Consider the following 22,920-nt stretch of genomic DNA (forward strand, 5'->3'; position numbering starts at 1 on the left):
AGTTCAAGGGGGCCGAATACTTTTGCAAGCCACTGCATATAATACTTCCACACAAGACAGTGCACGAAAAAAGATTTTGAACATATACAAGCATACACTTTGTGCATGTGTGCATCTTGAAAAAAGGTTATGTCTATATTTTGTGCAGCTTTGGGGTTTCTTGAAAGTTGCCAGTAGTAAGACACTCAAGCCTTTGTTGCTTGATATCTTGCAACATAAAATTTGTCGCGATTAGGAAGAATTGCCTGCTGAGTCATAAACTCAGCTCAAATATGTAGAGTAATACTTCTCCTAGTCTCATGCAGCTGAAGATTATTTTATAAACTAGTTGATAGAATGTAATCTATCTTGGACACCACAAGGAAGGAACAGTGTTACAGCTGTTCGTAATGTTACACTTTTGTTTTTTGTAATTAAGGACACCGAGGGCCTTGGTTGTCTGTTGTTCATGCTAAATATCACATTATAACAAAATTTTAGTCTTTTGCACTTCACCTGTGGGGTTTTCTCATTGATTTCTTTGCATCTCTGTTCAAAGCATCTCCAAGGTGAAGCTGTGGTTTGTGGTGATATTTGAAGTCTAAAAGCATGCCAGCTGCTTGTGGCATTGACGTTGTACAGTCATAACTGCCTTCCTGATATCAGTATCACAAAAAATAAGTCCCTTTTATGGCATGTTGATCTATTGATAAGGTGGAGACAGGCCTGCCTTTTCAAGTGTTCAGGCACTTAAGAAGTAGCCTACTTAAGTGGCATTTAAGCACGCATAGAATAACTGATTTGCGCTTTTAAGCAATGCCCAACTCAGAACAAACCTTCCCACAGTGAACAAAATAAATCGATATGAATAAAATTATAAATTTTAGGAGGTTTATAAGATGTGATAACAAAGCATAATGAAATAAATGTCTATATGCCAATAACAATCGCATCAAGTGGGTAGTTATTCAATAAAGCTATGCAGTGCTGAGGTTTGTCCCCTTGAGAATGTTCTTAGAAGTAGAATGAGTAATTGGATTCTCGCCTGTCCTCTTCAGTTCAGCCCTCTCTTTCTCTCTCGCTCTCTTCTGCTCCCCCCCTCCCCCCAAGATCCAGGGATAGTCACTCTGTCTGGCTTTCCGTTGAACACCTTGCTGCTGTGACAGCAGTCAAGTGAAACTCGGAATTTTAAAGAGAGAGAGAGGGAGAGAGAGATACGGACAAAATTGCGTGGCTTCAAAATAAAAGCACCAATAACCAAAGTGTGAAATTGAAACTTAGTCAAGTTCAGTTTCCTAAAAAATATAGGTAACTAAATTACTCTATGGCTAAATTTAGTTCTTGTTTTTTTTAAAGATGCATATGCTTTTAACAAACACATAGAATCTGTCTGAGATTACAAGATGAGTTTTTGCATTATTTAATTATTATTTATTTATTTATTTTGCTTAGGTTTTATTTTGAAAGTCTAAAGGAAAAGTTCCCTTTTTATAGTAAACTCGACAGCTGCCGGCGCGGACACCTTGTTATCTGTGGACAGGCTTCGCGGTGGTCGGCTTCAATTATCGTTTTACTGGGACACTTTTTTTAATCGCTCACTTTCCTTTAAAAAACAAAACAAAAAACGTTTTCACGGTTTCACGTGTTTCGAACTGCTGCTGCCACAATTACCGGGAAAAAAAATAGCAGCAACGGTCCAGGATGAACTTTTCCTTATCCCGGTTAACATTTTCGCTTCTTTGATTGGAGAATCCCGGGCGTGTGGAACTACACTTTTCCATTTTTAGTGGGTTCACTGCGAGTGGAACAGTGGGCGAAAGTGTTAGGTGAAGACTTTGAACATCATAAAGCGTGGTGGTGATTCTCACGAGGAGACCTGAAACCTCGAATACTGACGGGGGAAATATTCAAGGTAAGCCTACGCGCTCATGGAAGAATAATGCTGCTTACGTTGGTTGGCTTTAGAAACCTAGGCTAAAGTTAAACACACACACATATGTATATATCACATTATCTCTCGCTCTCTCTCTATATATATGTGTGTATGTGTGCGTGTGTATAGAGAGACAGAGAGATATGTATATATCACGTTATAGATAGCTAGATAGACGTGTGTGTATCTGTTTATGTATGCGTTTGAGTATCTCTGATATACATTTGCACCTCAATCAATTTATGAAAACATTTTGTGAATAAAATATAAACTAAAATAATCTTACTAAATAATCTTTGTGCTATAAAGTGATAATTAATTTACAAAAACATTAAAAAGGAGAGAGATACTAAGGCTCATTTGTTACATGCCCTGTAAGATAATAATGGTGGTTCAGTGTTAGTATTTATTATAAATGGCTTGGTTAACAGTGGTCGACCCATTTTTAATGTGTTATTTTGCCTTGTTTATTTCACATTAATTTCTTTTTTCATTGCTTATGTGCGTGCTTGAGCTAGGAATACATCTGTGCGCTGTTTACAGTAAAAAGGTTGTGACATTGGTTACCATTTTCTTCACCTCTCTCAGCCTGTATCTGTACAAAGAGGTGATGTCTGGGTTCATGCTGCTGCCTGAAGGCAGCCATCAAAGGTAGTGACAACAGCTCGAACTTGCTCTCCTTACAGCTGTAGCGTGCGGTTTCCTGTCAGTGATGAGATGCACAATCAAAAGACTTCACTCATGTAGAAAAAACCCCAGCTCCTGAACAACAGAAGATGGGCAATGGCCCAAATTAAATTAGATAAAGCAGCACATGCAGATATGAGAACTACTGGAAACTGAAAGTGATAAAGTAACAAATGAGAAGGGTATTTTTTTTTTTAACCATTCATCTTGAGAAATGCAAATGCTGCTGTGGTTGTGTGACTCATTGCAGAAAGCGCTTCTCCTTTGTGCTGACTTCTTTTTTTTTTAATAATGAGGAAAAGAAAGCCGTTGATGGCGAACCAAAGCCCTTGGCGATCACCTAAGGCCATACTGGGGGTGATTTAGACTTAATAATATGCAGTCTTTTGTCCGTGCCAGAGTTCGTGTGTGTGTTGTTTTATTGATTTATTCATATCCCCGAAGGAAATGTGTGCAGCATTCCACCTGCTCCTCCAATTTCCTCGCAGAGTATGTCGAGATACAGATAAAGGAGCCATGTAATCACATGCACAGACATGCACCCTGCATCACTGTGGTGCTATGGGAAGGTATGCAAGGTCCAATGCAAATGTACCCTCAGGAACATTCCCCACGACCCATATTCCACCTAACCTTGAAAAATATCTCCGCATTCCTGCTTCGACTCAGCTTTCCTGGGGTTTAGTTGAGTGTCTGCTGCATGTGGTGAGATGAGAAAAAACAAACAACTTATTACAAATACTTTCAATTGAGTGTTTTAGAATCTCACTTTGAGACTCATTCAGTAGCCGCTCAGCGTTAGTGCTGTAAATCAACATGACAGCAGCAGCACTGCCGGGCCCGTTGCTTCATGTAATGTGCTTCAGAAAAACAAAAACGTCTTATCTTTTAGGAAATGGTTGCACAAAAGTGTAGCCCAGTGAAGTCTCCTCCTAGCAGCACCATTTAAGCCAGTGTTAGAAAAGACTTGAAATGCTTATTAAGGACCCCTTTTTTGTCCCTTAATTGATTCTGTCATTTTTCTTGATGAAAAATCATATAGAGCCATAAAATAAGTAAATCCAAACACATACGCACGTTTCAATGCAATCAGCGAATATTCTAATTTAAAAGTAAGTGACAGCTTTGTAAGTGTAAGCTGTCAGTATGGGTGTGCACAGTTCTTTTAACCACTGGCTGAACCAGCCTCTGAATCAGCCAGTGGTCTTTGACCCTTATTCATGCTCGCTGTCACTTCAGCTCTAAAGCCTGACAACAAAGAGCAGCTTTTGTTCCCTGGCTTACTCTTCTTCCATGCACATTCTTTGCTGCTTCACTCTGCTGCTTGTAGACGAGTGGGGTGAATTTAGATTGAAAACTGCCACAGGAAACAAACTAAGGCTACTTTAAAGGCACATTCATAATAAATATGTTAATATGTCTATAATTTAAAATGCTCCAGTTTGTTCCAAGACTGAGGGTAAAAGAAATGGTGAAACTGGATGGGTCGTTTTTTTTTTCCACATATTTAACTCAGATGACTAGTCAGCAGAATAGAAGGACAGACATGAAAAGCAGTGACAGAAAATGTTACCCTGAGGTACTTTAAATCTTTGAGAATGACAGGAAATGGTATTTTCAAGGTACTTTTACTGAAACCAGGTCACGTATATCAAAGGGTTTAATAGGAGGTGCTTATCATTTGTAGAAAACATTCTCATTAACTCATGAAAGATTAAACTAAGAATAGACTAAAAATGTAAATGTTGCCCTGATCCTAGCAGTTTCGTCTACTGTCGTCAGAGCTTCATCTTTTCGTGTTTGGTTGAAAATCAACCCAACTGACAAGTAAATTATAATTCACTAGAAGATAAGTCTCTCACACGCATTTACATTAAGATACTTTTGGTATACTTCGTTGCTCAGTTATGGCTATATCTAGCAAATGTGTGTGTTGCATAGATGCCAGAAGTCGTGGTGTGGGCTGTGTCACAAAATAACACAACACACTTAACATCTAGCCCACATTGCACAGGTCTTTGTCTGAGGCGAAGCAACGCGTTTCAGTTCATCTGCTAGAGGTGTGAATTACCAAAGACCCAAAGGTGCAATATTATCATAATACCCAACTCAATGATACAATTTATTGTGATTCTGATACTTTTGCTAAATATTGCAATAAGTTATTGTGATATATTGTGTTTTATCATATATTTTCTGTTGCAAATGATGTCTTCAGTCATTTTTTTCTACAGCAAAGTGTGATTGTTAACCAGCCAGACTGACCACCACAGTTTATTCAAACTTGTAATTAAAGTTGCATGCACCTGACAAACTGAACTTTTTCTATTGCAATCTGGTCCAGTTTACTAACTAACTAAAATACTTTCTATTTACTTACCAATTCAATGCAAACATGTAGACTATTGTACCATTAAATAAGTTTTGAACCTAGAGAGTGATCACCATTTCTGAGATGGGAGGTGTTGTATGAATCCAGTGCCTGTGATGTCCACATGTGTCAGGTTAATGCAACCCTTTCTGCTGTACCTTTCCTCAACTTTGCACTTCCCTTCTCTGTAGAACCTAGGTGTGGCTGTATACATGAAAAAGCATTGAGATGGTGTCAAATATCTGGATCCCATTGTCTTCATCAAGACCAGGTGATCGATATGTTATCTTCTTAGCTCACTCTGAATTGGGAGGTAGCTCTAGTGTTTACTTTGGCATCCATGGCTGATTATTTTCAGACTTTTTACTATCATACAGTACTCTTTACAAATCCATCTACTTTGTCTTGCCCTTGTAAGAAAAAAATAAGTCCATGTGTCTGATTTAGATGTAGATGGCACTTTTTTGGTTTTCTTTCTTTTGCTTTATATCACCCACACCAAAAAGTACCAGTAGTCAGTACTTCGTTTTCACATATGCCAGAACCAAAACAAGATGAGCGCCTGCCTAGAAAGGTAACTACACATTGCTGTCAACGCAGCCCATACAGTTGTAAGCGCTGGCCACAATGTTGATCACTACCTTAGACTACCTTATATTGTAGTACAAGCGTAAACCAGGTTGGTTATGTAGGTCAAAGTACAACCGCAGCAGGTTTATTGGTACCCTAGCACAGTGTATTTGTGGTAGTAAACTGCTACCAAACATACGCCGCAACTGTAACTATAACAACTATAACCCTGCTTGATAACCAAGCTGTAGTCTCTATTGTAAAGGCATACATAAAACAAATTTAAACTACTGGATTTTTGAAACAGATTTGTCTCTTTATTATTATTACAATTACCTATCCTCAAGCTAGGGCTGCTCAATTAATCGAATTTTAATCACGATTACGATCTGGGCTTTCAACGATCATTAAAAATGACTGAGCCGATTATTAGCCCCTCCCTCGTGCTTTACTCTCGCGCTGCTCCGTGTGGCAAATCGAGCGCACCTCTCTGCATTTCGAACACGTGTCACAACAATTAAGAGGACCCGAGGGAAGCTCGGAAAGCTAAGCAGAAGTTATTTGGGGAGGAGAGTGACTGCCGTTGGTTGAAAAGAGAGGTAAAAAAAAACTTCAGTGGTGTGGAAACATTATGGGTTTCTTGACGTGGATCAAGTAGACATAGTGTGTAAACTTTGCTACAGTGTCGTAACTGAGAGCAACACTGCAAAGTTCACTAAACATAGATGTTTACATTTTTCATTTATTTTTTATATTGCAAACATTTGCACTGTTATCAGTATTTGCACACTATTTTATATTATTTTTTAAAGTCATTATTCAATACATTGTTATTGTTAACCCTTTAAATCCCTGTAGAACCTGAACCGCGTAAGCTAGCGCAATAATTTGTTTTGCATATGAAACCAGAGGAGTTGTACTTACATCTTATGCCATCAGCTTGTCCTCGGTCACGGTTTCCTTCCACATAAAGCTTTGCAAAAATTGCATAAAAAGCGCTTGCAGGAACAAAAACATAATATTCCAGAAACACGCTTTGCCGATCCGATCAGCTGTTCGTAACACTTCCCACATTGAAACAGACGTCAGCGCGAACTATCGCATGTCCGCCATTTCCTGCCCGAAACCGGAAGTGACGTCATTTTCGCGGAAAATGTAGTTTTTTACTTGTAGGCCTTAAAAGCCTATACTGGTGTTTTTATAAGTCATGTTTGACTTTTCTGAATAGTTGCTGGGATGCTTAGAACTCGAATTGCACTGCTGGAAATAGTTTATTTTGATGCACATGCTGTTTTCTTTGCAAATTTGCATCATAGGATTGTTTTTCGTTTTTCCTGCAGTATATAAAAATTGCTGTATCTCCAAAATAAAACTATGAAGACACTCAAAATAAATTTCCTGTTGTTGTAAACTATTTTTTGCAACTTTTTTGTATTTAAAGTTTTGAGGGATAAGCCTCTTAAATTTCCCCAAGTAGAAATATATGTAAAAAAAAAACAAAAAACTTTTTTGTAATTAATGTAATTACTATGGACTTAATGCATACATATTATTAAAATATGGGCTATAACAGTTGTATTGATGTATAGCAACTTGAAATGCTCCCAAAAATGGCACTACAGCATGTAAAAAAAAATAATATAAGCTCTGGCGGACTTGGTTCTATGTAGGTCTTAAAGGGTTAAATAAATATCGTCAAATAATCGAGATCTCAATTTCAGTGAAAATAATCGTGATTATCATTTTTGCCATAATCGAGCAGCCCTACCTCAAGCTTCACAGCCACTTCATTACTAACACCTTGGTAGTTCAAGGTTGGGCCCTCGGGCCTTCAGATTGCCTAAAATTTACGTGTTAAAGATTCAAAAACATTAGAGAAACAATTTTCAGAGATTTTTGTCCATATTGACACAATAGCATAACGCATTTGTTGCAGACTTCTCATGTCCACTTCTCAGTGTAGTTTATGTTTGATGAATGAGAATGAAGAACGGCAAAGACAGTCGGCCTTGATGAGCAGAAACGTTTCAAACTTTTGTGGCAAAATATATTAGGTTTGGATAATTCACTAGCAAATATAAAAGTGTTACATATCCATGTACCTTGGAACACAGATTGCGTACTCCGTCTGGTATCATTTTCTGCCGTCTGTGTCACACATTGTTTTGACTTTTGTGCCATAGTGTGAGAACTTGTAAAGATGATTCATATAGGCAGGTGAGTCAGACCCACATATGTCATTACTGGAAAACAGAATCAAGCAGACGGGGGAATCACAAGTGTTGTCTCGTTAACACAGTTGTGGGTAGTTTGAATGGATGCATGTGTTCACATAAATGCTGAGGCAAAGGCTCTTATCATATCATCTTATAAATGTGTAGGAGTGACAAATGGAGTGAATTTAGTTTCTGGATGTGTGGAGTCTTTGTGCTGAAAGGTGAGAAATTCTAAGACTGCTACGGTATGCGAGCACTGCGTCTCACTAACACACTTACACGTATGCCAGGCTTTGGTCATTGCATCTCTTTCACACCCACATTCACACAAGCATAGGAAGTGAAAGAAAAGGGGAAATTCTTGTGCTGAATTGATCCCTGGCCAGTGCACATGAACAATAGAGAGTGAGTGCAGAATTAGAGTTAGTTTACACGACAAGCTGAAATATTGTGTAAGAGAGAGTGGATATATTTGTTTAAATTATTTGTGTCACTGCAAACTTTGCAAAGACTCGAACCCAATTATATAATTGCACATAAAAGATTTGATAATAGGCATCATTGTCACCTTAACTAAGCTTACAGTGTGTGTTCACTCTTGTAGCTCTGGGTGTGGTGACAGTGGCCATTTATTTTTAACCTCTGATCTCTTCGTAGATATAATGAGAAAACTGTAATGAGCAGTTCGTGGGTGATGCTGCTACAAATCATACACTAATGCTGTGTGTGAATTCATCACCACTGCGATGCACCTGATATTTCACCCCAACTCTAAATTTAAAGTTTGGGGATTGTGTTAAGTACGTATTGGGACCATGGACTCTATTATGAAGATGCAAACAAAAAGACATAACAAATTAAGACAAACATTTTAAAGCCTCAAGATTGGCCTTCTTACCTCTTTATTTATTTATTTATATACATAGGAACTCTCTTTGATGATATGGGTAGTTTCTAAAATGTACTTTCATGAGAAACGGAACAGCTGACAAAGTAACCACACCCATGTTTATTCACAACTTCATTATTTCAGCTTATATGTATATATGTAGGAGGAGATCAGCTGACATTTTGAGCCAAACTAAATTAGGGTTTTGTGGAAGGATCATTTTGGGAATTTTAGCTCGAAAAAGTCCAAATTGGTGTGTAGGTGTAAAGGTCATATGTAGGACTTTGATGACACTATTGTCGTGTTTTTATAACCTTAGAATGATCCTTTTGTATCTACAGAGGGAGGGACTCCTGTTCCTCCGAGTCCACCAGGAGAGACAGAGGTGTGTGTTTAGGTTAAGGTACCACAACAGCTCATTTCTGTCCTAGCATGGTACCATGGTACAAGGGCCACCAAACAAGCTCATCACTTACTGCTTTTGAAGATTCATCCAAGCTTTGGTCTCTTGAGCTTTCGTTTCCGTTGTAATAACATACATGAAACAGACCGATGGAGTTGATGTTTTTCCTTAACAGATGTCTCTCTCATGAGACACACTGATAACAGCAATTATCCCATGCTCAAGCTTACTTCTTCTTAAGCCACTTCATTAAGCACACCTTGGTGGTACAAGGTTGGATCCTTTTTGCCTTCAGAACTGTTGTAACATATTCAACAAAAAACATTCCTCAGATGTGTTGGAGCATATTGACATGATGATATTACACAGTTGTTGCAGACTTATCAGTTGCAAATGCGTGATGTGAATCTCCCATTTTGCATGTGCTCTGTTGGATTAAGATCTAGTGAATGAAGAGGCCATTTGAATTTGAGAAACGGTGCATCATCATCCTGAAATCAGTCATTAGATGATGGCTGTTCTGTGATTGTAAAGGGATGGACAACCATAGCAACAATACTCAGGGAGTCATTGGCATTTTGGAAGTTATGTACAAAGACTCTACCACTACCACTCTGACCTGCTGACCTGTTGATACAGGACAGAATGCTTTTATTAACACCAAATTCTCACCCATCAAACTATTGCAACAGTTTATCGTCTACCTTTGGTGAACATATGTGGATTGTTATTTGAGTAATTGTTGCCTTCTTATCAGTTCAAAGCAAGCTCCTCCTCTGAACAACAAGACATTTTTACACAGAGAACTGTCGCTCAGTGGATATTTTCTCTTTTTCTGACCATTCAAGGTTAACCGTAGAGATAGTTGAGTGGAAAAAATACAGTAAATTGACACCACCAATCACGTCGTGTTCAATATCTCATAAATCACTTTTTTCCTGACATAGAGGCTGAAATTATGATACAGAGCTCCACAATGAATCATGTTATTATATCATATTGTATCATGCTATTCTAGTAAAAGTTGTAATTCAGATAAATAAGTTTTCTAAAGATCCTAAAGCCTTGATAAATGAAAAGACAGTAACATATTTTAAACTACAATATCTGTTTAACTGAGGCAGAGAAATATTACTGCACTCCTTCCTGGCAGGTCACTATATTACACATTAGTTCCTTAAGTATGCACCACTTGAAGTTACACCTTAGCAACTTTTTTGCTTTTGTCACTTTTAAATTATCAGAGAACGAAATGCCAAAACCACACTTTGACACGGAAAATACAAAGGTTTCATTTTCACACGTCTTTGTGTTAGATAACTGAACTGAAAAGTAAACTGTGGGATATTTTGATATTGTCTTCTTGGCTTCATTTCAAGAAGATATCTTATGTCAAACCACAGTTCTGCATCACAAGAAGTGTCGCAGCTGAGAGAACTGGCTGGTGTGACGTGGCATCTTCACAGGAAAGCTAATGTTCAGCTGTCGCTCTCAAACTAAATGCTTGAGTAACAAGTGGTGAGGCTTGTGTGTTGACTGGGATGACCATAGTGAAGACATGTGACACAGATAACGATAGAACAGACTAACTCTCTAAAATTTAGAGCATTCTCATGTCGGTATATATAAGAAAATGCAGTTAATTCAATATGACTTTATTTACATGACAGATTATTATCTCAAGGCAATTTGTACTGTAAGCTAAAAACCCTACTGTTTTTATAGAGAGAATCCTAACAACAGACATCCTCTATGAGTAAGTATATGGCAATGGTGGGGGTGAAGAACTCTCTTTTGACACGAGGAGACCTCAAGCAGAACCAGGCCTTGGGAGGGGCAGCCAATTGCATTGACCAATTTGGGTGTCAAGAGAAGGAAAAGGGAGGAAAGAGGAAGATATAGAGGCAAAAAAACAACAAAGAACTGAGCATGTTAACATCACCGACTTATCAAACTCTAAAACTGAAGCCAGGCCAATAGAGCATCAGTGAAAGTGCCGCATAATGCAAAAAAGTAAGGTAGCATTTTGTGTGTTCATGAAATAAACCTCCTGTTTGTGTGTGTTTGTTTGCTTATTTGTATGTCTCTGTGCATTAATGGGTGGGTTGTGCAAGGCTTATATCTTTCTCAAGTATCGAGTGTGGGTGTTATAAATAGCAAGCTGTCCTCTCAGGATATGCAGTGTGATATTTCCCTGTCTTTCTCTTGTACTTTTTTCTGTCTGTCTGCCTGCTTTGTCTGTGGTTCAACAGGTTCCTGTCTGCTTTTTTGATTATTTTCCAGACATTCTCACTGTCACGCATACCATGCAGTAAACCCACGCGACGTGGTCGCAGATCTAGTATTTGTTAGGTTTTAACTTCCACGCTATGAGCCTGTCTGGATGTGGTGATGCTTAAAGCAATGACACCAGACTAGGATGAGTTTCCGTCTTTGGTTGAAATTGAAAATGACAAAAATGCATTTGTGGTTATTTGAGACATGTCCGTCTGTTGACAGTCATGTGATTCTCTAATATGATGCAAAGTGGATTTTTTTCAAAGAAAATTCCCAGTTGTATATTTTTCTGCTTTAGACACTAACTGGTGGTGGACATGGAAACTGTCAGTATAAGCTTGCTTGACTATTCAGCACTTGACCTTGGAGGAAAAGCAGCTCACTGTAGGGTTATGGAAAGACTGAATTGCTGATGCATGTGTATGTGTTCTCATTCCCGTTACAAGGGGAAGACTGTTTCCATTGATAAGAGCTTAGAAAGGTCGCTGTGTTTATTTTGAGGCTGAACTCATTTGTGTTCACTGATATATAAGGACAGATAACAAACCAGGCGTCCAAATGAGAATGGTATCACTAAGAAAATGTCATTACATTAAACTGGGAACTTTTTGTTTCGTTTTTTTATGACTTCATGTAAAAAGAATGTAATTGATACGCTTTTTTTATTTGTTCTAACATTTTCTATATGTGGTTAAAATTGGCTGCAAATGAACACTGTGCTCTTTCATTTAACCATGCACACACACACACACACACACACACACACACACACACACACACACACACACAGTTTTAGCCACTGATTTTAATGGTGCTAAATTGCTGTTCTCCTTGCATGAGCATTTACGCAGTTATAAATTTGTTCCCCTTTTAAAACCGTTTCACTTTTTGTATTTCTGCAGAACAGGTGTTAGCAACCGAGCTGCAGCTGATGGATAATCTGAAGTTTGCGCTCTTCTTAATCATCCTCACCACTGGTAAGATCTTAGAGATACTTTATCTTGTTCATCATAAAGCAAACTGCATTCATGTTGTGCCACTTCCTACATTATACGTTATGTTGCCCTTTTTATAGATATTCTAGAAGAGACATTAAATGAACATGACAGAATTCTCAAAAATATATTAGATTATCAGTTTTTCATAGCATTTCCTTTATAGTATTTTTCTCTATGTGACCTCTGTTTGTGAGCATTCGACAACTAGAGTGCCTCAGATAGTAAGGAAATACTTTGCTGACACAGGAGAGTTAAAGCTTCCACTACCATAAGAACTCTTCGGTCAGTATCATAAAGCAAGGCAGGACACATGGGCTCCAATAGGAATCAATGCAATGCCGAGCTCATGAACTGATCATAAGTTTAAAATTTGTAAATTGTAACTGTGACCTATTACCCAAGTGCTGGCAGACACACATTCATTTACATGTCAGTTTTCTGCCCTGAACCTAAAGTCTAGCCAAAGTAGTGACATTTTAGCAAACAATGCAGGTAGATGGCAGGATTGTGTTACTGAATGCGGAGGTGTAGTATTCATTGCTTTCAGTCATGTAACCAAAGCAAAGCCCTGGAGGAGGAAAATAATATAGCGACAACATGCTAGGAAACACTCAGTACTATAGAACTGCAATACAACCCACTAAGTTTCCCAGTAGCTTCAAACCACAAATATTTAAATCACCTCAGTGAAGAGAAGTGAAAAATATTATTTGAGCACTTGTAGTCCACATTGCAAAGTCCCTGCAAGAGGTCTACTTTAGAAATGTTTAACTTCTCTCTCTTGAATAATCCCTGCCCTTAAACTACCACCAGGATGAAAGCACATACAGTAGAGTGCAGCAAGAGGGTTGTTTTTATCATCTGGACTGGTCACTAATACCATTGTGAAGTAGACGAAATTTTTCATTGTCAAAACAAGTGGGAGAACCAATTAGCTAAATGTGTTAATTATGTTTTAATACTGTGTGCTGTATTTTAACAGTTTCCAGTAACAATGACAATGACCTGGACTGGAACTTTTGCGGCACATGGCACCATGGCAACAACCCCCTGAGCCTGAACCTCAACATCTCTACTGGCTGTAAAGGAATCTCCATTTCAGCCAATGAGAGCTTTCTGTCCATCAACGGGCAAATCACAGCCCAGTGTAGGAGATCTGAAGTGATTACCTTCAAGCACCTTGGATATGAATCAGGAGGGGACATCAAGTTCTGCCTGGATTGGGAGCCACTGCTGGACCAGTTAATGCTGACAGTAAGTGATAACAATTTTTAAATTTAAGTGTGGGTTCTAAATGCTATTTTTTTTTGTTTCATCATTTGACACCCATTCTTTTACTCAATAACATTAAAGTTCAGAACTCAACTAAAAAATGAGCGTGAGGTAGTTAAATGAAAGATGTGGAAAAAGCACATGTGTATAATAATATACCACCACCACATTCTAAAAGCCATATAACAAAATGTAAAATTTATATGATGTTCTGTACACTGCATACACTACACTAGCTAAATTCAAGATTATTATGATAATTTCTGTTTTTTGTTTTTGTTTTTCCTGTTGTGATGTTCAGGTAGGAGAGAAGAAGCTTATTCTGTGCTCACCTGCAAGCCTGCAGGGTTCCTGCTGCACTGACCTGAGTGATGGCCCACACACACAAGAAGCAGACTACGGCATCCTCAATGTCAAGATCAAGAATGATTTCATCACCGGCAAAATACTGATGGCGTACAACTTTCAAGCGCATTCCATCAACTACAGTAAGGAAGATTACAGATATTGTGTCAGCATATTCTTGATAGAAAATCTGTGAATGAAATATATTTAGCAAAAACTAAAATTGATGTTCTGCACTATTTTATTTGTTCCAATAACTCAGTTTGTCTGTAATGTTGTTAATATTTAGCTTTGCTGAACCAGCATTTCAGATTTCTGTTATCAAGTGCAGCATGTCAGAATCAGAACTTTCTCTTCTTTTCTGTTTTTGCAGCAGAATTATGTGAACAGGCGAAACGGGAATCCGGCCCCAACAAGTAATTTCCTCTCTTTTCCTCACATGCACCAGTTTATTGCAGGGATATCATGGCAGGATGTTGTAGACTTGATCCTTCCTGAAGTACACAAACTTTGATTACAAACGAGGAGTGAAGACATTAGCTGTCTGATGTAATATTGCTCCATTCAAATGAAACATGACAAACTTATAATCATGGCTGTGCCTGATGTTTGTGTCCAGGTGTGCTGAGCCTCCATACGCTCACAAATCTGATGTGGAGATGAAGGAAGATTTCAAAGGCCACAGCGTCACATCACCTGTAAGACAAACACACAAAAGTTAAAGAGACTTGTCTTCAGATTAACCTTTTCTTTTTCAAACCAACCAGTGTGAGAAGGCTTTGATTTCTTTTTAGAGAGTGGATGCTCTTTGTGATAGTGTGTCAGCTGTTGTATTGCAGTGTTACTGTTCTGAACTACCTCATCTTACAATCTCATTTAATTATAGCTACATTATAAAAACAATAAAATTGATCAAAATTTTATTTGTAATAAACTATACTGAAACAAAATGAAATTGAAAAATAATTGAAATTTAATAAAAACTAATGATAGCTCAAGAAGATGATCATTCTGTCAGGGATAAACTAAAAACAACATTTACAGTTCATTGTAATTAATTTATGTCGCCCACTGTGGCACACGGATATGTTTTTATAGGTAAAAAACAACACTTGAACAACACACAAAAATGTCCCGCTCTGCAGAGTAATATCACCTCTTAAATCCAATTATTAGGTTTCTGTAGGTTTCACCTGAATCACACATCTGCAGAAGTGAGGTTTCACTTTCAGTCATACGACTGGGATGAAGATTCATATTTTTAGAGTTTGCACTGCTGACATTAGCAAAAAACCTTCTTTGCATCTGAGACTGTGTGCTTCCATTTTTAATCCAGACTTACTTTAAAGCACATTTTTGAATAACCTAGAGTATTCATGCAAGTAGAGGGGAGAAGTGATGTAGTACAGAAAATAGGGTGGGAGGTTAGTCACATAAAAGTGACTGATGGCAGCATTCTTCTGACGATTACAGGATGGTGTTGAAAGCTGACATTTTTTTTTCCTCTAAACGACCCTAAAATAGAGTCATTTAGTAACCCAACAATCTCAAAGCAGAGCTACAAGCAGAGCTGCAGAGTGAAGCAGGTTTTGCTTACATTGTAAAAACTCACAGTTCTTATATGTGCTGTCTTTTCCAGGCCATTGCTGGTAGACCTGTCAAGTCCAATATCACTGTCCACCTCCCTGCTGCCTTAAAACAAGCTGCGAAAAATGTTAGCAATGTAGCCTGCACTTTCTTCAAGAACATCTCCCTGTTACAGGTAAGGCTGTTTGCCTTCAGTCGATACAGGCACATATGACAGGATTTCAGGTGACCTTATTTAGCTGTCAGCCTGCAATTTTTTCCAGTGTTCACATTTGCGATTCTATCTGGAATACTTTTGTTGCTTTGTGTGCAAATATTTATGCTGCATTGTGTAAGATGAAGGTCAAGTTGTGTGTGTTTGTTTCAGGAGGCTCACAAAACTGCCAAGCCTATCAATGATGTGGTGGAAATCACGGTGGAGAACGAGATCATCAGAAATCTGCCTGAACCCATTAGGATTGATTTTTACCATGAAGCCGTATCTGTAAGTTTGTGTGTTTCTGTGGCCTTTAGCCTGTATCAGTACGCTCCCCACCCACTTTATATTACTTAAAGCTACTTCCTTAAACTGACACTTACTGTACCAAATAGTAACTGCTGAAATTGACTGCAGTGTGCAGCAGTACAGATGTCAATACACACACAGGCTGTCAAATGTGGCTCAGGTGTGGATGCTGTTAAAAGACAAACAAGATGGTTTTTACTTCCGTGACGTCTGCATATCTACCTCCACAGTGCAGCAAACACACAGAAACCACTTATAGGTTTCTTTTCTAACCTTATGTCTGGCAGAAACAGACTGTTGTTTATGCAATTTTATTGCATCTGTGCAATGCACACAACAACACATAAAAGCACCTGTGACGTGGATATTCTTTGACATTGTGGTGACATTGCAGCTCATGTCTCTCCCCTCCTTCTTTATTTCAGAAAAGAAAAACAAGGGCATGTGTTTCATGGGACACCAGAAAAGGTTGGAACCATTTAGAGATGAATATTATGTGCTACTTTACATATTTATCTGTATTTTCGTTTATCATAATTTTCAGCAATGCAGACTGATTTGATATTTCCCTGTTGCAGATTCTCTGCAGGTGAACTGGTCGAAGGATGGATGTAAGACAGAACAGAGTGGGGAAAACCACACTGTGTGTCAGTGTAACCATCTGACGTACTTCACTGTGCTGGTGGTGAGACATGCGGATACACTGCTTTTCATACAACAAATAAACAACAGACAGAAACCAATAGTGATGAGATTAGTAATGATTTTTAAAAGATACACAGAAATCAACAGTCTTCATTGTACCAGTGTGTCTTGTGAAGGCCATGTTGCTCACTGCACCGTTTCCTATGGCAGGACCTGAATCGTCAACCAGTGCCCCACCTGCTGGAGCTTACTGTCATTACATATCTGGGATGTGCCGTATCTCTGATCAGCTGTGTTGCTCTTATAATATATCTCTGCAGGAAAAGGTACAGATGTTATTAATGTAATATACAATATAGATATTTTTTTTATTATTTTATTATTTTAACTTTCCACTGTCTTTCAAGGAGGCGATCAAAGGAGCAATCCTTGCCCATCCATGTGGGCTTAGCTGTGTCCCTCGCCTTCCTCAGCCTGATTTTTTTCTTCAATGGAGTCCTGGCTAACGTGGGAGGGGAAAGTGTGTGCACTTGGGTAGGAGCAGTACTTCACTACGCCCTCCTCTGCTCCTTCGCCTGGATGGGCATTGAAGTGTTGCACACTTTCTGGTTGGTCTACATGGTCTTCACCCCCCGTCTGAAGCCCTACATTTGGAACCTAGTTGGTTTTGGTGAGTTTCATTTCTGAAATGTATCTCATGACACATAAAGGTAAAGCACATGTAAGACTCTTGATTATTCTTTTCCAGCTCTTCCTGCTGTTCCTGTTGTCATCCTGGCTCCAATAGGGGATATTTATGGGCTCATAGAGGTGCCACCAAGCGAAGACCCTGAGAATCCATATAAGATGTAAGCCTTTCCTTATCTGATATAAATTATTTGGAAAGTGAATAAATACAAGCACATGCTTGTATTTAAAATCATGCTTTCAAGGCAACAGCAAAACATTTCAAGGGGATTATGGGAATCTTTAATAAAATGCTGAGCATATTTTGAACATCATTTGGCCTTTATATTTGCATTTTTATTCTGGATTTTTTTTTTCTTTGTCTTCTGACTGTTTGATTTTTCCAGGTGTTGGATGGATATAAATGAGAATAAAGGCTGGCTAGCTTTCTGTTTGACCAACATGATGACTCTGGCCCTCCTGGTGTCATCTGGCCTTGTGATGCTGTTCCTGGTCTACAGGCAGATCCGCACCAGGGATGAATGGAAACAGAACCGAGTGGCGTTTCTCAGCATCTGGGGCCTCAGCTGCTTATATGGGACCACTTGGGGTCTGGCCTTCCTTAAGTTTGAGCCCATTTCTACCTTTATTCTCTTCATCACCTGTATCCTCAACTCATTTCAAGGTCAGTGCTTTTGCTGTACAGTGATTCCAGATTATACTTCAGGTTTAAAATGAGATGTTATACTTAAGGACAAGTACCATAAGGATATTTTGCAGACCATCACATGATAGATGAGCAGTTCGACAGTCATGATGACTGAGAGATGCTCTCACTCTCATACATTCTCCTACAGCTGTGCGAACACTGAACTGCTCCTGATAAGACAGCTCACATGGACTCTTTGCTTTTCAGACAAAAACCAACATGGCCACTCACTTGTAAATATCCAGCAAAAGAAAAAAGGAAAAAAAAATTAAACTGAGGCATGAAATGCCATGCATCTTCATCTTTCAAAATCCTTCGGGAGTTTCCAGAGGCATTATATTATGCTGGATGCCCCTAATTTGCATATAGAACCCCACACCTCAACTTTATGCAAATAAGGAATGTGTACCTCAACACCACATAGCCTGTAACACAATGCAACTTTACCTCAGTGTGTTATGTAGATGTTTTTGTAGCACAGTAGAGGGAAACAATGGAAATGACAGACTCCTTGGACACATGCCATTGGCTTTGCAAACATGATGAGCTCATGTTTATGAACTACTTTGCATTTGTTCTTATTTATGAATACATTCCAGAAAGCTGTCAAAAGAGGATGATGATGCTTCTCAACATTAAATTACATCATTGTCATCTAATTAATACACAGATCCAAAGAAAAAGTGACTTGGAATAATCTCCACGTGCGTTTATAGCTTTTAACTATTTATAGTCGGTTGTTGGATGGGAGTATATTCATTGTTGGCTCATACACTGTGACTGTACATGTGGAGCCAGTGGCCTATTGTATCAGTGTGGGAATGAGACAATGGCCATGATTAATCAAGGCCTTCAGTTGCTGTTGCCTATCAGAGACAAAGCTGTTTCCTCTCACATGCAGCATGCTTGTTTTTGATTCAGCACCAAATATGTGATTTATTAACCCCATTATTGCTGCATAGTGGTATCACAATGTGTTCTATGCCAGCCATATAACATGCAGTGGCTAAATGCTACATCTGTAAATGACCCTACCTACAGGTGTATTATTTTCTTAAACATAGAAACAATTTAGAGCCCAATCTAGCTGTTTGCTGACATGACATTATCTGCATTTATAATGGCTGTACGTTTGTATAGAATAGGATTCTCTGCAACTTCCTTGTTGCTAGCACACAAGCTTGGAATGGTACGAACACAAAGACCATCTGATCCAAGCAAAGGCAGGCAGCATAGAAATGACTAAACTATGTCTCGTAACAGTAAAACAAGATTAAAGATTATTTTTAAACTGAATCGTTATGATATCATTGTAAGAACTACCACATAAATGATACCACAGATCATTTATTGTAGAAGAGCTGTATTATATTTTGTCAGCAGAAGTTGTTGTAAATAATATGGTTTATTTTTTACAAAACAGAATATAATTTTTCATTTTCTGTTCATCATTTTTAGAGTCATTGTTCAGCTACATCCAGGCAGCTGATAAAAACACGAGTGTATTGGTTCACCTCTGTACACTGTAAAATAATTTATTTTCAAAAATTCTTTAAATAAAAAAATATTAAAATTATGCAATATCTTTGAGTTAAAAAAATATTTTAAGGCTTTTGAATGATTTTAGAAACACATGAAGTGAGCTGTTCTGCTGAGGAATGGTGGCATTTACTGCAAATAACAGATATTAAAGGGTCATTTTTTATGTAGTATATCTGAGAACATTTTGCCACTGACTTATTCTTACTGCAAATCATGCTCGTTTCCTGCTAGCATATTTACTGCAAATTTTCTGTCCCTATAACACTCACGTCAAAGTTTTTTTAAAACAATCAGATACTGTGGCGACTGAGTAAAAACAATCCATTTTGAATCTTGGTTTCTCGTCTGTCGCTCACAGGTTTCTTCCTGATGCTGCGATTCTGCATGCTGGACTGGATGCAGAAGCAGGCTGGTGGCTCTGGTCTTGGCAGCAGCAGCACTGGATCTACCAGGCAGCACATGCTCCAGGCCCAGGAGAAGAGTTAAATGAACAAAGATGCAGAAGCCGGACTTTGAATGTAAAAATAATGCCAGTATACCACCAGTGATGGAGGAGCTGGAGGTTGACCAGGACGTTTCTCCTGGAGGAGTGTTCTGATGAAATGTGTCTGTCAGGGGTGGTAACTGCAGGAGAATATGAGCTACAGCTAAAAAAAAAGGTACAGCAGGTTCTCCATATATCCTACGTTTCTTAACTCTGTAACTCGGTAGTAACGAGCACAAGTTAGCTGTACGGGCAAACACAAATATGACCTGCTGTGTAACTGTAAAAGTGAAGATGGGTCAGTATTCCTTCCCAAACATAATCCAGCTGCTGTAACTTCTCAAACTTTGAGTGTACAAACCTTTTTTATTCACTCTAAATTATTTATTCTTGAGCTTGTGTTCTATTTAGTAATCATTACAACAGGAGAAAAAAGAAACATTTTACAAAATATATTTGCTGTTTATTTATAGCTCTATATGTCACACATTCTGAGTTATAATTAATTTTGGTGGCGATTAGCTAAATATTATATATCAATAATTCACTCAAGTTGCATTACAAAAAGGCATTTAATCACTTGATTCTTCTAATTTAGGCCCGTGGCAAAGAAATGACAGTATCACTCAGGAACTCCTTAATCAGGCCTAAAGCCTGCGTTTGCAGAAAAGCTAGACTGGCTCTAGTTGTACAGGAGGGGGATGTCAAAGTTCAAACTAACGTATGTGAAATTAGAAATTGTAAGTTGGAAATAATTATGAATTATTCCCAACACAGAAATTGTGAGCAGGAATAGATGCAGGTTACTGTTCTATTGTATATAAAAAAAAGAAAGCTATATAATACTATTGACGATGTTTTGAACTTTAGATAAGCTTTTTGTTTTATATTTTGTATCATGTATGCTTTTTTATAGCTGCTTCCTAAGTTGTTTAAAGTAGCACTTTAGATTTTCGGTCATTTAAACATGTACTTGTTGAGCCTCAGTGAGTTTTCTTTTGAACTGTTTTAATGTGCAGATGGTAAATTCCATATTGCATTTGTCCACACTGTAAATAAGTGAATATTTTATAAATGAATCCAGAGTGACTGTTTTTCTTTTTTTTCAAACCTGATTGTTGAGTATTGCAGCATCGACAGCGATCAACTCGAAGGAAAATGACGACGGAGGCAAAAATGTCCTTAATATTTTGGGAACTTTATTCCTCATCAACATGCGGCAAAACTTTTCTCATGGGTGCCATTTTCGTTGTGGTATACTTTTTTTTTTCTTAGGGGCGTGATGACGCAGCATCCGTGCTCTTACAATGAAACAGTGCCTCCTTGTGGTGGCATCTAAAATACTGTCTCTGTTAAACCACAGTAACCATAATGCAGTTAAACACTGTACAACATGAGTACACACAATGAATATCTTAACACTGATTATCAGACCTTTGTCTTTAGAATGGGTCAAAATGCATTTATTTGGTTGGATGCGTTCCAGTATTAAATAGAAATGTAAAATTGTCATGTATTTCATTGGCGTTATGTTTCAGTCATGTCCAGCAGAACTCACATATGTAAGCTTTTAGATACTGTGATGTTTGCACTTTTTTCAAAATTTTAAAATTAAAATATATGTCACTCAATTTAATGTGTATATTTTGGTTTTCTGGATATATATTGACTTTTAATAAAAAAAATCTTTTGGTTAAAAATGTCGAACTGCTGTGTGTTTGTGTAAATGCATGCCACACTGCACAACAAGAACATTTGCAGCTTGCTGTTTTCCTGTTCCCTCCCTCTTATCTGCTTCCTCCCCTGGGTTTTGTTTTTTCTTAATTGTTGCTTTCTTGCTGCTTGTTTTCCATCTCTATTGTGATACAGTGCGTACGTATTTGGTGGAAGAAGCCAGCCTGATACTTCGAAGAAAAAATTCATGGCTTTTCTTAATGCCTCAAAAGACTTTCATTAATAAATTTCATGATAGTGTTTTACATTTTTTTTGCACCATAGCAATAAAATACATCCTTGCTCCTAGCATATGGATGTCACATTATTCTGTCTCTTCAGACATGGTGTCTTTTAGAGGACAGGTCTTTGTTCCAAAGATTCAATGGAAACATTATTTCATCATCCTTAACATGTAATATATTCATAATAAACTAAATAAAACAGAACACTTCACACTGACTTTCCCTATTGAAAGGAATAATAATACATTATATTAAATATGCAGGGCCTAGCCTGGTGACCCCTATTGGATACAGACACCCTGGTCAGGAGGGAAGTAGTGTTACCAGTATGCCATCCAGCTGCTATATATACACATTGTGCCAAAATCAAGTCTTAAAATCATTGTTCAAATTCATAATTGGTCAATTTTAGTGTTTAAAGGATAAAACGATTATTGAAATTGCATGTATAATTCCTTGAAGCTTAAAAGATCACATTTTGAGTTTAATCAAAGAATTTGAAACTAGCACATGGTGAAAATATGCAAACTCCCCAGGACCCTCGTGATGTGAGGCATCAGAGCTCAAAAGGTTACCGGTACTGTTGCATTAATAAATAACTTGTGACTGGTTGTTTTTGGCTGCCAGCAGTTACTTGCTCTGTGGTGAGCCTTTCATGGTTTTTGCTGTTTAGGAAACAAGACCCATCACTTAAAGTTATTTTGTAATACACTACTCTATGGTCTACAGCTATGAATGTGTCCTGGATTTTTGCGGGTGTGCTGACATGGATACATTTGTTTCATCACCTGACATCTCACTAACAGAATATTGGCACATTCTGTTCAAGTACCCCTCTGCCCCATGCTTCTAACAGGAATGCTCTAATTACACATGTGCTTTTT

At 38.1% G+C, this 22,920-nt stretch overlaps 1 protein-coding gene across 3 annotated transcripts; it reads left to right on the plus strand.

The window, feature by feature from the left end:
* Window positions 1-1,484: 1,484 nt before the first annotated feature.
* On the plus strand, window positions 1,485-22,025 carry adgrg1 (adhesion G protein-coupled receptor G1). Of its 3 annotated transcripts, none has more exons than XM_014329683.2 (15): window positions 1,485-1,891; window positions 12,233-12,302; window positions 13,306-13,577; window positions 13,897-14,083; window positions 14,314-14,356; window positions 14,560-14,638; window positions 15,580-15,702; window positions 15,895-16,011; window positions 16,458-16,500; window positions 16,611-16,717; window positions 16,888-17,003; window positions 17,085-17,347; window positions 17,426-17,525; window positions 17,751-18,028; window positions 19,953-22,025. In XM_014329683.2, the coding sequence occupies exons 2-15, from the start codon at window positions 12,257-12,259 to the stop codon at window positions 20,078-20,080; spliced, it is 1,902 nt and encodes a 633-aa protein (XP_014185169.1). In that variant the 5' UTR covers window positions 1,485-1,891; window positions 12,233-12,256; the 3' UTR covers window positions 20,081-22,025. The 3 variants fall into 3 exon arrangements, with proteins under 3 accessions (XP_014185169.1, XP_005948652.1, XP_042070718.1); XM_005948590.3 differs by having other exon boundaries at window positions 12,228-12,302; window positions 19,953-22,024; XM_042214784.1 differs by lacking the exon at window positions 19,953-22,025 and adding an exon at window positions 18,349-19,946 and having other exon boundaries at window positions 12,228-12,302; window positions 17,751-18,105.
* The last annotated feature ends 895 nt before the right edge of the window (window positions 22,026-22,920 follow it).

The sequence above is a fragment of the Haplochromis burtoni genome, unplaced genomic scaffold (genome assembly GCF_018398535.1).
Source record: "Haplochromis burtoni strain Fernald_Lab_line unplaced genomic scaffold, NCSU_Asbu1 Contig_610, whole genome shotgun sequence".
NCBI lineage: Eukaryota > Metazoa > Chordata > Actinopteri > Cichliformes > Cichlidae > Haplochromis > Haplochromis burtoni.

What these genes read in the sequence shown, in the direction of transcription:
- adgrg1 (XM_014329683.2), top strand. Translation starts at nt 12,257, where the DNA reads ATGGATAATCTGAAGTTTGCGCTCTTCTTAATCATCCTCACCACTG. An exon ending in CTTAATCATCCTCACCACTG is followed by an intron (nt 12,303 to 13,305) that starts GTAAGATCTTAG and finishes GTATTTTAACAG; the next exon opens with TTTCCAGTAACAATGACAAT. An exon ending in AGAACATCTCCCTGTTACAG is followed by an intron (nt 15,703 to 15,894) that starts GTAAGGCTGTTT and finishes TGTTTGTTTCAG; the next exon opens with GAGGCTCACAAAACTGCCAA.